Source organism: Balearica regulorum, chromosome 8 (assembly GCF_011004875.1).
Source record: "Balearica regulorum gibbericeps isolate bBalReg1 chromosome 8, bBalReg1.pri, whole genome shotgun sequence".
In the NCBI taxonomy this organism is placed as follows: domain Eukaryota; kingdom Metazoa; phylum Chordata; class Aves; order Gruiformes; family Gruidae; genus Balearica; species Balearica regulorum.
Window position 1 is genome coordinate 7,474,506 of NC_046191.1, and position 16,503 is coordinate 7,491,008.

The following is a 16,503-nucleotide window of genomic DNA, read 5'->3' on the forward strand; positions in this document are numbered from 1 at the left end:
CATTACTTTATGATACTGAAATTACTGCATTTGCTGAAAACAAAAGCAACTCCTCAGTAATAAACCCTTCATAAGGAAATGTTAAATCCCTCCTCCACACCACACAATTAACATACAAAACCAGAATGCTACTTAATGACAAACCTATACTACCAAAGGTACATGCTAGCCTTTCTCAAACATAGTGATTGAACGCTGACCTACAAACTTGACTTTGAAATGGAATAGGAGGGGATGCAAAAAAAATACACAACACTTAAGTGAATTACAATCTTGCTAAAAAAGTAGTGCTCCCCATGTACCAAGTTACATTTTGGCATCCTCACCTAAGGTGAATGACTTATGGTATTATCAGACTTCCAACACGTGGCATGCTGGTCACAGAAGTACACAGGACACAGACCAATTATGTGAAATACGTGATACTTAGTATCTACTTTTTTCCTTCAGAGTAGCTTTGCTAGTCCTACAAACATTAAACACTCATTCTTGTTAAAGATGAAAAAATAGCTAATTTAAGTTAAAAATGCTTTTGACAGAGGAGTCATCATTTCCTACAGACTGAAATATTTTTTAATGTTGGGACACCCAGTATTATTAAAAATTCCGTTTACGACCTATTCACAACAAAAATCATGTTATCAGTTATTCAAATTGCTTTAACTGATTTTGACAACTTGAGGAAGATGAAAATAGACGAAGAAAATTTAAATTTTTTATAGACTACAGCAAATTGATGCACAAAACCATCTGATTAAGCAAAATAAGCAATATTTAAGCAAAATGTACTTGCTTTTCTTTGTTCATCATCTTTGCAGTTCTGGAGTTTTTCATCAAAGAGCTAAAAGAAAGAGATACTTGTGAAAATACTGAAAGCGTCATTTTTCCATGTAAAATCTGACTGAAACACTGAAATTTCAAAACGAAAAGCATTTAATAAGTACTTAAGTTATGTGATCCTGGTACTATGATTTTTGCCTAATATTTCTTTGCAGCATTTGTGATATAACAGATTTGTAACTAATTTCTCACATTATCCCATCCTGCATGAGACCAAATCTCGGCTGAGTTCCATGTGCCAGCCTGGCATGATTCTACCATGGTTTAAACAAAGAGGTGAGGTTAAGTAATAAAAATGACACTCATCAGAACACTTCAAACTGCCTTTCTTTTATTTCAGCAAAGATCTTTGGGGCATATAGAGTGCTTACCAAAACAGCCTCAAACCCTTATCAACCCTTGCGGGTACCTTGTTGTTCAGGTATGAGATTCAAATCATGTAAGATTTGTATGCACTTCTTTCGGGAAGATATATAGTGCTTTCCCAGCATTAAATTCTATTTGTTTTCTTAAAAGTGGAATACAAGATGCAGCTAAGCAAAGCAAAACAAATTTGTACTGAAAAGCTTGCAAGGGTATTAAACACAAGCTGAGCTGAAACAGTTAAAAGTTGCCTCCAAGAGCACTCTAAGGGACACATACAAATAACCATTAAGTACAAGTTGTTCAAGGAAGAAAAAAAGTTCATCACACCCACCCTTGCTCAGAAAAGAGGCTGTAATTTTTAGTAGGTGAGCTACAGTTCTTCTCTCCACTACCTGCCTAAAACCCACTCATATGTTCCCTTTCCCTTGACGGGGATTTCTGATTCCACAAAAAGACTGTAGTCTCGGTTTCTGTCCGTCCTCAACTTCACTCTTCTTTCATTATTAATAAAATCCTATACCCTCTCCCCCCAGCTGGCCTGAAATAACAATTAGAAGGTGTAAAATTTAAATACCTTCTTTCAGTGAAGCATGTTAGATGGCTCTGGAGCAGGAGACAAAGCTAACTCCTGATCAAGTTGTTGCAGTTTAGCTTTGAATTTTCCTTGCGTTTCTTTTGCCTGCCTCCATTGCAGTTGGTATGCTCTTCCCCCTCTCTGCCCTCCCTGCAACTGAATTTTTGCTGAATATCCCACACGCAATACTTGCCCATTATATCAGGGGGAAAAAAATCCAAACCAGCAGAACTGAAGCAATCTTAACAGCAATTTTAACCTGCTGAGTCATGGGAATAACTGTCCTAACCAGCAGCAAAAACTGTTTTTCCTCAATAAGGTGAGTACTGAGAGATATGACCTCATCATCCCTCACCTTCCCACTTACTCTAAAAATACATGTACAAAGTGTAAAAGAACTATATTTGTACAAAATTTGTACAAACGTTTTCACTCAAGGACAAAGAACAGATTATCTATCACTACTGCAACAAAGTCTGAAACTTTCTGCAACTGTAGTTACACATTACTTCCCAAAATTTTCTCAAGATAAATTCTAAAATGCTATGAGCAATACAATGATTTATGCTTTAAAATTAAACTTAAGTAATCTCTGCCATTTCCATGAAGCTATATACACAAAAAAGTTTCAGCCATTGTAAACCGTTCTATAAAATGTTTGAGTTATTCTAATTTTCTAAGTCAATTTTAACTATATCAAGATCCATTCTAAGAGAAAGGCATTTTCAGCTTATTTCAGCTCTTAGTTTATAACTTTTAATTTTTATATTTCTAGTAAAAAAATCTCTTTCAGAAGTAGTTAGAACTTATGTAACATCCTAAGCTAAGGAGAAAGAGAAAATAAAATTCTCTCATCAGCAGGCTTCATATATGAAAAAGGTATGTTTTCTCCAGTTCACAGTCAGCTCAGCTAGATGAGCGCTCTCTGTATCCTACATTTACCAGAATATGTGCCAAGCATAAAACATGATTCTCTCCCTCTGTTGATCTTCCTTCCAACGAGATCTTGAAACACTGACAAGCAGACTCCCGATACAGTAAATACACCAGTTAGTTACCATACCTTCAACTGGTCTATCAAGATCTGTAAGTAAGCGTCAGCCTCGGTGAGTTTCTTGTCAAAATCATGAACACTGGGAACAAATCCTGAATCCACACCCTAGATATAAATAAAAATCAAATACATAATTAGAGTTTTGGAGGATGAAAAAAGATAACAAAATACGGTTTTGCCTGCCAACTGACTGATAAGATGTTGCCTTGCCTCTCATCCTGCCATGTGCAAACACAGGCACACAGCTGAACACATTTGTCTTCTATTTGCAGCTAAATCAGTAACAGTAAATTGCTACATATTTTCAGTGGGGGTATAATCATCACACACCAGAGTATTTCATTACTTACAGTTGAACAAATCCCCTTAAATTACACTAATTAGAGTTTCTTTGGATAATATAAAGAATTCAAGTTTTTCTTGTGATTCTATACTCTCACATTTCAGTTAAGAAAGACCAAACCATACCCAGTTGGATGACTGCACTTTTCACACTTCAGACAATATCGCTCAACTCAGAACTTCTTAGCTAAGAACTGAACTAATGAGTGCTAAATCTCTTCTTAAATATGGACCCACCTTTGAGCTGAAGAATTCAAAATTATTATTCCTGGTTGCCCTAGTACCTTTATAGCTATAGCGATTTACAACCTTGTCACTGTATTTGATTTCTTACATTTTGTTCCACATATGCCAACAAGGACAAAAGTATCAGTGCCATGAGAATGATTACTTTTATATTTTCTTGCTTGCAAATTTATTTCCCTTAATAATGTAAGACTCAAGGCACACTTCTGCATATAACATGATCCCTACCTTTAAACTGATAAACCATGTATTTAAAGACCTGAACTCCCACTGGGTTACCACATCTTTAATTACAGGAAAGAAAAGGAGAGGATTCTTGAAATCGATTACTTCTGACTTCATGCACATACGCTGCGCTGCGTAAACACATTTAAGATGTATTTATATAATACCTTTAATGGAAATGGAACAGCAAAACAAATATTGAAGCACTCCCAGGTTAAAAAAAAAAAAATGTACAATGCAAGTTAAATATATAGGAGAAAAAAAAACATGAAGGAAAAAGCGGCAAACATCAGTTATAACAGAAACATAATACTGAGAACATCACAGCAGTGACAAGACTTTCCTAATAGCCTAAATACTTTCACCCGTATTCACATTGATCTAAAATATGACAACTTCACTTCAAACTCTTATGAAACCATCAACTGTGCTGTTTTGACTGCTGAGAATCGCATGGTTCTGGTTGTATAAAGATCAGCCAGTGAGGAAAAAACATTTTGCCTGGGGGAAGATGGGCAATGCATATTTGTAAAATTCCATATTAGCATAACATTTTCTTTGACATTGTTTGCTCTGTCAATACAGATAATTTATCTTTGTATGATAATGGGCCATCATATTAAGAGCTTTATTGATGGCTCTTCAGAGGCGTGAACACTTGTGTGCAATAGAGGACTGACTTGCTCTTAACCTCTGTCAAGCTGTGTGCACAGTATCATGCACACCTAAAACATAAAGCCATCTACTGACTGTAGAAGATATTATTCTTTATTCATTTGCCAAATCTTAAACTGTGTTACAGACTAACACCCAGATTTTGACAACAGTTCGACATAAGTAAATCTATCCATACAGACTAGTTTGTAAACCAGCATTAAAAAAAAAAAAAAAAAAGATACTTCACCCTGTATTAGACAGTCCACACTGGACAAATTTAGAAATAGTGTTTTGAAACAAGGAGGGAAGAAGAAGAGAAGAAAAGAAACCAACCATTTTGGCTATGCCCAGAAACTAACTAACAGGCAGAAGGGAGAGTCCTCTCAACCAAGAAACTTGTAATGCTCACTCAAACCAGTCAAGTTTAAATTACACTGAAACTAGATCTGAAACTATATGAAATTAGTATTCCATTTCTTTGGTGAAAACAGAATTATCTGTACAGCTAGCAGCCAACATCATTGTTCCAGCAAATGGTCTAGCATGCTCAGTTTAAAAATTCTGGAGGTCAGGTTTCATATATCAAAATTGCATGAACTATACAGAAAATTTCTGCTGAAGATAATATATGCAGAAATATAGTTTATGATGCAAGTTATCTGTATGCTGCATCAAAACACTAATCTTTATTTCAGTCATCAGTCTGTGACTACTAATATGTAACAATTTGGTATTTTTAGTGGTGGCTTTAAGATAAAATTCCATTCTTAAATTTCAGCTTCTTAGCACTAAGGAAAAAGCTGATTAAAACATTTAGTGTTACAACTGAGCAGACATCCACATCAAACACAGAGTGAAAACTGTGACCTTAAAAGTTCTATTGGAAAGTTAAAACTTCAATCAGTGTAAAGAGAAAGCCATAAAACCAAGAATAGTGTCAAGCCGACACAGCACAGAAATGAAATACAAAAGTAATTTTGAAAAGAAACACAGGTACTTACAAAGCTGCAGCACTTTACTAGTTTGCTCTTGGTTTGTATAAAGACAGTTTAGATAAAATTATTAACCTAATATCATATAACAGACTCAGTAGGTTATCAAATTTCAAGTTCTCACCTAGTTTTAAAATTGAAACCCACAAGATAACTGGAAAGTTAAAAATATCAAGAAGTTGGTCTCACAATGAGAAGGGGCTTGGACCAGGTGACTTCCAGAGGCCTTCTCCAGCTGAAGTTATGCTGTGATTCTAAAATAAGCATCTTCCAATTATAAAAAAGAATATGAACCCAGAGTATTTTAGATTTTCAGAAATACACTGATTCCCTGCTACTGTCAGTACCAATCCAAAGTAATATAACCTGTTTTTCCATTGAATAACTAGTTCTATCAGTAAGTACACTTTATTTCTCTCAAATAATAACTGCTCTATGTTCATGTAGGTTTTAAGGAATTAACAGATTATATTACCAGATGAAATAGCTGCAGAAGCAAGTAATTTATGTAACTTCTAGTTTGCCCACCACCTCTCAAAACAATGCTGGTCTTGGGCTGTGTAAAGAACTCTAATGCTATGGGTCCTGCAAAATTATTCCCTTCATACACCATCCTTTTTTGCAGGGGGTAAACAGGAAGGCAACAACAAAATATAAACCAATTAAAAATACATATTTTAAGCCTTATTTCCCTGACAGAACTACTAGCACTAAGGGAGTTTATATTTTGTTTCCTTGTCCTCCAAATGAGGAGTCATGCATATCACTAATGCATTTGTATTCAAAACTTGTCCATGCTGAGAAGTAATTCCAGCCTAATTTAAACTAGTTCTTTTAAACTAGGATGAGATGAAAAGATTGCATCATCCTTAGAAAACGCATACCAGAAAAATTCAAATGTATTTCTCAAATAAAAGCATTACAATAATGACCTCAGTGGAAAAAGAACAGTAATGAAGGCAGGGAAACAAAGAAAAAGATAGAAGCAATAGCAAAGACTTGACAAGAGCTGTCCTTGTAGAATAGCTTTACTGGGGGAGGAAAAGAGAAAGCCGTACAGAGCAGACTTTCTTATCTTTTTGAAGATACTCATGCTATATTCTTCATCTAATCAGGATTCCAAGTCCAACAAAAAAAATCTTGTGGAAGTTAAGTTTAAAGAAATGAGTAAGAGTGTTTTCCCTCCATCTGCAATACATCATCAGAAATATATGTTCTGTCTACAGCGTGTTTGATTTTGTCAAGTAGGACATTGCCTGTAAGAACCTGATAGAAAACTGAAGAAAAATGACAAATCAACTAGTAAGCTACTAAATACTGGCACCTTCTTTTTATTTGTGGCAAAGACAGCCATTTTTTTTCGTCTGCTACATTTTAAAGCAATATTTAAGACTGAGAATGTAAATGTCTCAAAATAAATGTATGAGTTCTGGAAGGCATAGGAGCCTTCAAACAGTCAGAATACTGCACTTCTAAAACAACACAAAAACTATTTCTGCTTTGCAAAACACAAAATGCTTAGCAAAGGCTGTATAGCTACAGATACTATCAGGTCTTCTAGGAAAACAGAAAGAGTTCAGAAACCAGAAGTATTTACATACTGATGTAAATAAAACGTAGGTTACAATTCTGAAACCTTACACAAACTAAGTATATCCTAGAGTCCCATTCATTTACCAACACATTTTATTATGGATCTAGATAATGCACACGCACTAACATTCTTATTCACTATCATAGTTACTTTGTGTGCAAAATTTGAAAAAGGGCAGCATGCCTGTTAACTCTACGCCCTTCCACCAGCACTTAAAACACATCTATATTGGATATATTCTTAATCTAAAAGAGCCTGTTCTTAGTTTTATGCAAGCATTCTTGACTCACACTAGAAACAGCATTGGAAAGCCAGTGAGTAACAACATAATATACTTCGGAGAAACACGTAAGAAAGTTTTAGTCCATCTTTTGTTCTTGCTTGCAGCTTTAGAAAGGTCATCAAAAATTGTGGTTATGTGATACTAAGTGAACTGCTACTAGCAACACAGTTTCACAAACACTTTACATAAGCCTAAATGAAAGAGAAACAAATCTGTTCCCCTATTTATTCCCACCCTTGCTCTGCTCTTTCCAGTCAACATAAACATTTACCCTGTCACATAATCAACTCAATGTAGAAACTAATCCGGGTTGAAACTAAACTCAGGAAGGGAGGGCAGCAGGAAAAGTAGGTTTAATTTGGGCCAGTTCTGAATCCAGTTCCAAATTCAGCTATTCTGGCCACACTGTCTCTTCCCTTTCGCTAGGAGAAGTGAGTGCTTCCAGCAGCAGTACCAACTCTTAAGTATTGGTGAAGCCATGGTGTAACTTTTAATATTTAAGCCATTGTATCACTCTTCACAGCAACCATCCCAGACCTACTTCTTAGAATAGTTTTCTTATCCTACTATTTGCTACATCTTGTCTAAATTATGGAGGCATCAAGCTACAGAGCATTTTTTTTTTATTCCTTTCACTTTTATGGTGGTAAGAAACAGCCCATCTTTGTATTGACAGTAACTTCAGTTCCTTTGTCCCTGTGGTGAGTCCACTTAGAGGCTGAAATAGTTTGGGGCATTACCTGAAGTGTTTTCATAAGTTTGGGTAGGAAATCCTTTGAAGCTTGCAAGTATTTAAAGACTCTCTAATGTAGATTATCACTGTCATATCTACTCAGAAAGCATGAAAGACATCTGATTTGTAGAATATGCAAGTTTCAGCTTTGTATTTTTATTTGTTTTTTAAATCACCTTGGTAGTTGGTTGTCTTTTATGCAATTCTTAGCAGCTTCTTTAGTTGCCATTTTAAGAGGCTTACCAAGATGCTCTAGCAGCACTATAACAGCAAAGGGGAAAAGTCCATTTCAAGACATGGGATTTAAGACAAGAATAAGCATGAAAGCTTCAGCTAACAGGAGGAAGAAGGAAAAGAGAAAAAAAGCAGCAAAGCTCATCCCTCCAGTTCAGGCTAAGCATGACTCCCACAGATAAGATCCTAACATTACCAGAATACATGCAAACATTTAGCCATTTAGAATTTTTAAATTTACTCCATTTTTTACTGAATTCCCTTAAGGCATGAGAAGTGCCACAGTTACTGGTGGGTTTTAGGTAGATTCATATTTTAACAGTGGTCTTGCGCTTTTCAGCTCAAATAAAGTTTTTTGTGTTGCTGTGGTCCTAAAAGACACGAGTTATCTTCAAGGGGTTTTCACTCTGGAGAATTCCAGAGCCAAAAAGTATACATAGCACTAAAGTGCCACTTGAAAGGCAGATGAGGAAAGCAGGACATTTACACTAAGCAAGATGACTAGAAGCATTTGCTGTTTGAATGGGATTGCTGGTTGACATAACATGCTGGTGAGAAACAAAAGAAAATTTGAGATAACTTATCACCCTCCCACCTCTGCCCAGACAAACAAGAAACCCAAGCCACAATATACCTTCACCCCATGCACACGCTGCCCCTTATCTCTTGTGGGTATGAAGCAACCGATGTGCTGCCACTGCAAAGCCACTGACCTGGTATTGCCACAATAACAACGTCTTGGGAGGGGTAGGGTGAGAACACTGGTGGATTCAGAATGGTACTTCAAAACGATCACATCATCTACCGTTCAAGGACTTTTCAACAGACAAAGCTAATACTAGCAGAACTATGCATTTGTAGTAATGTCTTTAATATAAGAACATACAAAAACACAGCAAGCAGAACAACAGACTTCAGTTTCAAAATTCAGAGAAATTAGATTACAAGTGATTCTGAAATGTTTCCTCCTTATTCTTGTTTCATTTAAATACAGCATTACTAATTGTCAGCCATCTGGACAGCTAAGATCCCTCTATATATTTATGACTCAGTTCTTCCTCAGTTCCTTGACTGTAGCTCATTTTTGCAAGTTTAGGGTTGGGGGGGGGGGGGGGGGAGGAGAAGGTGTGTTTAATTATTTTTTTACTTCTGTTACAAAGACTGAAGGACAACACAGTTGGACATTTAGGCAAAAATAAAATTAGCAAAACGAATCAGACTAGAGAACACCCAGACACCACTTCACCTCTCCACCTGGCATTAATTCCTTATCCTTTCTGATTTGGTTCACACAACACATGAACTACCTAGGTTTCAGTACACTTCCTCACATCTAACAGATGTGTATTTGACACACTATGAAGAAAACTTAATCAAAGCCTGACTTTCCAAACTTGAACATCCCAGCTCCACTCCAGTAACAGAACAGGCAGACCAAAAGCAGTATGAAAATCTGAAAGAAGACTCAGAAAAGACCTATCATTTTGGACAAAAACAGATGCATAATGGCTTTATGTGACAGATAACCACGTTTCTGTTTGCAATAGAAACTAAGAACCTAAGAAAATACCCTTACAGGAAATAATCTCTGCTACAGCACTCAAACCCCCATCCATGCTCATTGAGCCAATAATCCTCCCAAAGAACTCATTTGACTTTATCGTCCAAATAAAAAGGAAAGCAAAAGAACATCAAGTGCATGAAGCGGCGTTTTGTTTTAAGTTTAATTGAAGCCAAGACGTGTTTGTGTACAACGGGCTCCTGTAACCGGATGAAAGCATCCCTCTAGGCACGCAGGGGGCCCAGAAACTCGGCGGCACTCCGGTGAGGAATCCAGCCGTTCCCGGAGACTCCGCCAGTCCCCCTGCGCAGGAAGCCCGTGCCCGCCTTCGCCGCGGAGCCCCGCTCCCCGGGGGGGGCTGCCTAACGCCGGTCTCTGCCGCCTGTTTCTCCGGGGCTGCACCGAGCACCCGCCCGGGAGGGGCAGGGCAGCGGCCAGAGCCGCGGCGGGGAGAACGCAGCGCTCGGCTTCCAGTCAGGCAGGCGCCGCGGGGCAGCGGCGGGGAGGGGACCTGCCCCAGAGGGGGCCTGCCCCAGAGGGGGCACCCGGCAGCCCTGACACCTGCCCCCTCCCGTCCTTCTCTCCCTCGTACTCACACCGGCCATTCCTCGGCGAGGCGTGCGGAGCGGCGGGGCTGGCTGCCTGGCCGCCCGCCGGGTCCCGGCAGCGCCGCCTCCGGCGGGGGGAGCAGCTGCGGGGCGGGGAAGGGCACCCCGCCGGCTGCGGCCACGGCCCCGCTGCTCGCATCACGAGTAAGGCGGCCGCCGATTGGCGGGCGGGCGGGGCGCACCCCTGCCTCCGGAGAATGGCGGTCACCGGGAGGGGGGACACCCCGGGAGAGCGGCCTCGCCAGGAGGGAGGGAGGCAGGGAGGGAGGCAGGGAGGCTGGCTGGCTGGCTGCGCCGCGGGTGTGAGGGCGGGCTCTGCGCCGCGCCTCCTGTCACCGAAACAAAAGCCGCCGTGCGGAGCGGACGAGGCCCCTCGGCCAACCGGCGGGGCGGCGCTGCGCTCGGGGTGCGCGGAAAGCGGCTTCGGGGTCGCCCTGTCAAAGGCAGCGCTGGCTTCAGCGGCGGCCCAGCCCAGGGCACGCTCATAAAGCCCAACAGGAGCTGGCCGGCTAGTGAACTGAGGGGGTTCTGCCTGGGGAGACCCCCAGCGCTCGGCCCTGCAGCCAGCCTCCGAAACTTCAGCCCAGGCTCCGCAGAGCTTGTTCATTCCGCCTGCACAAGCGCCCTGCAGGTGAACAGTACTTGAGACGCTCTTCCTAACTCATGAAAGGTATTTTGCAAAGTGGTATGGTCTTGTTCCGTTGTTAAATCAGTATCTGCTCAGCTGCTCGTGTCAATGAAGATGGCGAGGCTTGACAGTTCCTGAATTGGGGTGTAAGTGAACAGTATTCCAGCTAGTCTGAAAATAAGGGCCTCGGAAACAAAAAGCTTACACGACCAGCACATTGAAGAAGGTTCTTGAAAATGAATGGTGAGCACACAACAGTGGCCCACCAGGTACTACGCTCAATGCTGAACATATTTAAGATGGATGAGGATATGTTTCTTAGTAATCACTTCTAGATTTTTAATTATTCCCTCTAACATTACTAGATAAATTACTAACTTCGGGGTTTTTATCTAAATGTGCCTTACTTATTTGAAAAAATCCTGGAATGCGAACAGGTTATGTAACAGGAAACAGTTCTGTTATTAGCTGCAATCATGAAATCTATGTCTGCCAATAAAACTACAACCACAATTTCTAGAGAGTGTGGAAGTGTACATTTTTTATAAAAATGTAGTATATTCTGGTGTTTCATTTCTGTAGTCTGTACCTCCAAGCCATGAGTCTGTATCTCCATTTCCAGATGGAGAAAACACAGATTTCTTTTACTTCATTTCAGACCCTAAACAGGACCGCTCACGTTAACCTATTGACTTTCTCTCTCCAAGCTGAGGATGAGGAAAGAGGCATCCCTTGGGAGGCAGCTCGGCCCTTCCAAGTCCACATGTTGTTCTCCAGATAATCTCTGTGTCCTCACACCCACTGCAGAGGAGAGTTCCTCAGTCTGTGGTCAGCTACTGTGTCCAGATGGAGAGATTACTTCTAAAATATCCATGACATGTTACTAGGGATACAAAGCTGATTGTCAAACTTGAATTTTTATACAGGGATCTGCTATCTGCTAGAAAATTTGTAGTGGTCTTTAGTAAGTCAAAAAAGGTCAAAACCCACTGTTTAGCAGGAAATTAAGGTAAACTGACTGAGATAGTACAAATGCCTAAAGTTGGACGGGATAAATTCAGGCTTGTTCTAACTCTTTAGATTGGGACAATGTCACCTAAATCAGTCTGTATAAGCTGCTTCTCTTTCTGTGATATTAGGGATTCCAGTGTATCTTTCTTCACACAGTGTCAATCACTAAGAGACCTAATTCTCTTGCCACACTCCAAAAGCATACCAAACCTTCATTCAACACAAATAATGAATACCTGTTTGAAGATTTCTACACTGTCATCAGACATCTTTGTGGTACAAACCAAGAACGAGAAAATCCCTCTCATGAAGAGTGGGTTTCTCTCCAGGGCAAGAATAAAGGTTTAGCAAGTCTTACAGACATGTCCAAGTCTAGACTATCACCAGAAACTGATCTTAGATAACTAGTGCTAAGAACCATCCTCAGTCACCATCTGTTTTTACAACCAGAAAACTACCGGTATCCAGCTTACACAGTGGATTCAAACATAAGCTATTTACCTTTTTTGTCATCCAGAAAGAGGTTCAATGTTGCTGTCTCATTTTAATTTTAAAATTAGGTGGTGTACAAGTGTAGGTGTACAAGCACACAACAGGCTTGACCCAAAAACAACTAACTCCCAGTTTAAAAAAAAAAAAAAGGAACTAGATGCACAACAAGAAGTCTGGAACCACCAATTAAAAATATGAGTTAGTAAAGTGAAGTCTTATACTGACTTTTCATGATGCTAAGACAAGAAAACAGTAACAGAAAGACTCAAACCTAATCTCAGGTACCTATACTGATGTCTTACTATACCTGATTGTATAAGCTATAGAATGACCAGAGGTTATACAGGATTTGTTTGATATTAGCAGTCATGCCATTGTATTTAATTGGTTTGAAAAAAAGAAAGTAAAACAAGTTAAAAGTGAAAGTTAAACTTGCCTGAAGCTGGAGGGTATGGCGGAGAATCGTGTCCTCTAAAGCATGAATCCACTTCTCTCTCTCATCAGCATCTCGAGCTGAAAAAGTATTCAAAAGATAGTGTTAAATTATATGCATCATACTAAAAGACTAAGCAAACAGATCTGATGTCCTCACTAAATATGGAAATTAAACCATACTGTCTTTGTAAAGTCACCAAGGATATAATTCCACAGTTGTCTTAATATCCTGTATATTTTTCTGTGGTTACAGCTCCGTAACATTATTGTGTTCATCTACTCTATGGTACTGGAGAGATGTTTTAAATAATCATGCATGCAAAAACCTTCTATGCTTTGATAGAAATTTTATTCTACTAATGACTCTGTGCCATATATGTCAAATAAAAAAAAAATAAGAATATGATAAATATAAGAAGAGTTCTGCATTATTGCTCTTCGTGATATCTATCCCTTGTCTGTCTTCAGGGGCATACATGACAAAAGTGTTTGCACAGACATTCCTCATTTAATTCATTAAGTCATTTTTAAATTTTCTTAGTTACAAGAAGCTGTTCAACCTGTAAAAAATTATCCAGTAATTCTACTTCAGGGTGGACATAGTAACTTTGAATAAGTTAGCCTTTCAGGTATGGATTCATGAGACAGGACAAACACCAACTCTAACAGGTCACCAGTGTGAATAATGAAGCACAAAGAATAATCTGGAACATATGATAAAGATTTTTTTAAACTCAAAACAATCCTACTCTAAAACTGAATAGAACCTGGATCATATATTAATGACAATACACAATAATATTTTCATACTTCTGCAACAGACCACCATACAATTTTAATTAAGCATTCAAGTCAGGAAGTAATGACAAAAAGATGATTATGCTTCTTGGGTGCAGACAGTGCTAGTTAAGAAAGCAATATATTAAGTGATGATTAAAGGAGGCAGCGGATGGTTTTCAGGACTGAAGGGACAAGGAAGAGATACAGGAGCTGGAGGATGAAGGAAGAACAGATCAAAACAGACTAAGGACTATCATCACCTTTTTTTTTTTCTTTCCCCCCAACACAGCTTTTCTTCCCCCCTACCCTCAGTACAGACACGCCACGAGTTCCTTGCTGTCCTCTAAGAGTGTTTAAAAACCAGAGAAGCAAAGTCAGTGGACTCCAGGTGAAGAAAGAAGAGAACAATCCAGTCATTAAATAGACTGTAAACAAACTGGCCCAGATACAGATTTAGAATAGTTATTGACAATTGTTTCTAGTTCCTCAGTCAAGTGGAAGGTATTTAAAAGAAACAGGAAGCCTGCTAAAAGCAAGGAAAGAAGTGAGCTAGCACCTATTATGAATCAGAGAACTAAGATTCCTATCTGACTTATTTGTTATGGTGTTCAGAGGAAATATCTCTATGTCGTTATACTAAAATGCACTCTCCAGCCTCAAAATGCTTTGTTTTCAATGTTCCCTTTCTCGCCCTTATGTTTCCATTGCTTTTATTCTTTGGAATTCTGCAGCTCAAACCCATCCGTACTCAAAACCACCACAGGTCTTCCAAATAAGTTAAATAAACCCTCCTTTAGGAAATTCTTTATTACTTTTAAACACATCCATTCCTATAAAGGCTATTTCATTGGCCAGAGGAAGGGACGAGGGAAGGAGAATCAGAAATCCACTGAAGATTTTCTCTCTTATGCTCCCCTGCCTTTAGGAGGAAGAAGCTGTAGGTTTTTCTAGACTCCCCAGAGAAAATCCTATCAATATCAAGATAAACATACTGCATTGTTTACTTCAGTATATATACACTAATTATGTCAAATTAACAAAACCATCAGGAAAGAATGGACAATTTATGTGTTTGTGAGAAATACATATGAATGTATTTTTAATACAGAAACTCGCTCTAACTGATAAGGTGGCCTCACAAAGCAGTGGGGCGAAACTTCCATTACACACAAGGTAAAAGCCTGGTTTGAAATCTAGCTGGGTTTTAAAAAAATACTTATTTTCCCAGATATTACAAGTCAATCCCTATTCATTGTTCTTTTAAAATAGTAAAGTGTGATAAATTGCACAGGTATTCGGTAATGATACCATTAACCTGCACAAATAAAAACTAGACGTAAGGGAAAGTGACTACCCAAAGTGTTCTTATATGCACAAAGGAAGTCTGTAGGAAGAAGTTAAAGTAATTAAATGTTTCTTGGAACAGCAGGTAAATAACTTTCCTGCAGGAACTGCAGCAACTATTAAAAAGCTGGATTTTGCCGTGTGTAATACTCTCAAAAACTCATTAGAATGAACTTATAACTTACAGGGGTTCTTCCTACTAGTTCTCTATATTTTAACTGAAAAGCTGAAGTAGGTGCTGAAGACAAAGTTTATAATGCAGTGACACTCCACAGAAACCCTATGAACTCTGCCCAGATGACTGCATTAAGCCAAATATATTTCGCAATGTGCAAATTGTATTTTTTCTTTTCACATTATGTACACACGTGCACACACAAACACCCTGTTCTTTTTTCACAGCATAGCTTACACTTTAACACTAATTCCAATTACTGAATCAGTCAATTAGAATCAGATATATTTTTCCCCTGACAGCAATTTTAATGCTTATTAGCTTCTTTGGTTCTGCTTACCCAGAACAGGCCCCTTCGCCTAGTCCTGACAGACGTATTAATCAAGCTTATGCTTCTGACACCAGTCACCACTGAACAGTAAACATATACACTTACCTGTGTCATTAATTTATCAGTACTTCAAATGTATCAATGCTTCAACTCTTCAAAGGTGTGTTCAAAGTGGCAGTGGTTAACATATTTCAATGTGTGTAAGGTTTCTTGGGCTTGTTTTCTGTGTTTTTTTAATCAATCACCTCCCAGTTCTGAAGAACATTTGACTAGGGAACTGGGGTACAAATCACTGAGGAGCTAGTAAGTAATTCACAGGATACAAAAATCCTATGTTCAAGTTTTTTGCCCGTGATTATTTAAACTAAAAAAGGAACAATTAAGCTGCAAGCCAGTGAATTAATCCTTGTATTGCAACAGACTTCCTATGACCTTCCACACTGCCAGCAAAAAGAGGTCACTGTATTAGTTAAATACTAATCTCAATGTACAGTAGCCCGTTAATAAAGATTATCACATTAAGACTTGTATATGAAGCACTAACAGAACAGAAAAGGCTCACAGCAACTAGAAACAAACCACTCAGTGCAGTTCAAAAACTGAACTGACTTTCCCATGCTCATCAATAAACTAAACTTTTGAAGTTTTTATTCCTCCAATAGCCCTTTTCATCGCTTTTTCTACCGATGGGTTAGGCAGAAGGAAAAAAAGCTGTATTTTTTCCTCATATACTACCCATCGCAAACTTATGGCATAGCATAATCAATCTTCAATCCTTAGGTAGAGCACATGAATCTCATCAACCCTGCTACTAAGACAAAGTCTCGGCCACAATAAATTCAGGAACACTGTCATGAGAACTGCTTACCGCATGGAAACACACAGCATTGTAACCTTTTAAGCACTCTCTGTTAAGGACACTGGTTTAACTTTCAGACCATCTATCATCAACAGCAGATCCTCCTGGCTCTCATCCATACACTCTTTTAAGAAAACCA

At 38.8% G+C, this 16,503-nt stretch overlaps 1 protein-coding gene across 3 annotated transcripts in view; it reads right to left on the bottom strand.

Moving 5' to 3' along the window:
- The window catches only part of OSBPL9 (oxysterol binding protein like 9), a 65,720-nt gene that overhangs the window by 23,002 nt on the left and 26,215 nt on the right, over positions 1-16,503 (bottom strand). For 2 of the 3 annotated variants that reach the window (XM_075759431.1, XM_075759430.1), the window contains exons 4-6: positions 12,877-12,953; positions 2,844-2,939; positions 794-841 (exon numbers count right to left, since the gene is read on the bottom strand). In XM_075759431.1, coding sequence (XP_075615546.1) covers positions 794-841; positions 2,844-2,939; positions 12,877-12,953 — 221 coding nt within the window. Of the gene's footprint in view, positions 1-793; positions 842-2,843; positions 2,940-10,297; positions 10,446-12,876; positions 12,954-16,503 lie in introns of those variants that run through there. The other variant, XM_075759432.1, reaches the window with a different exon arrangement.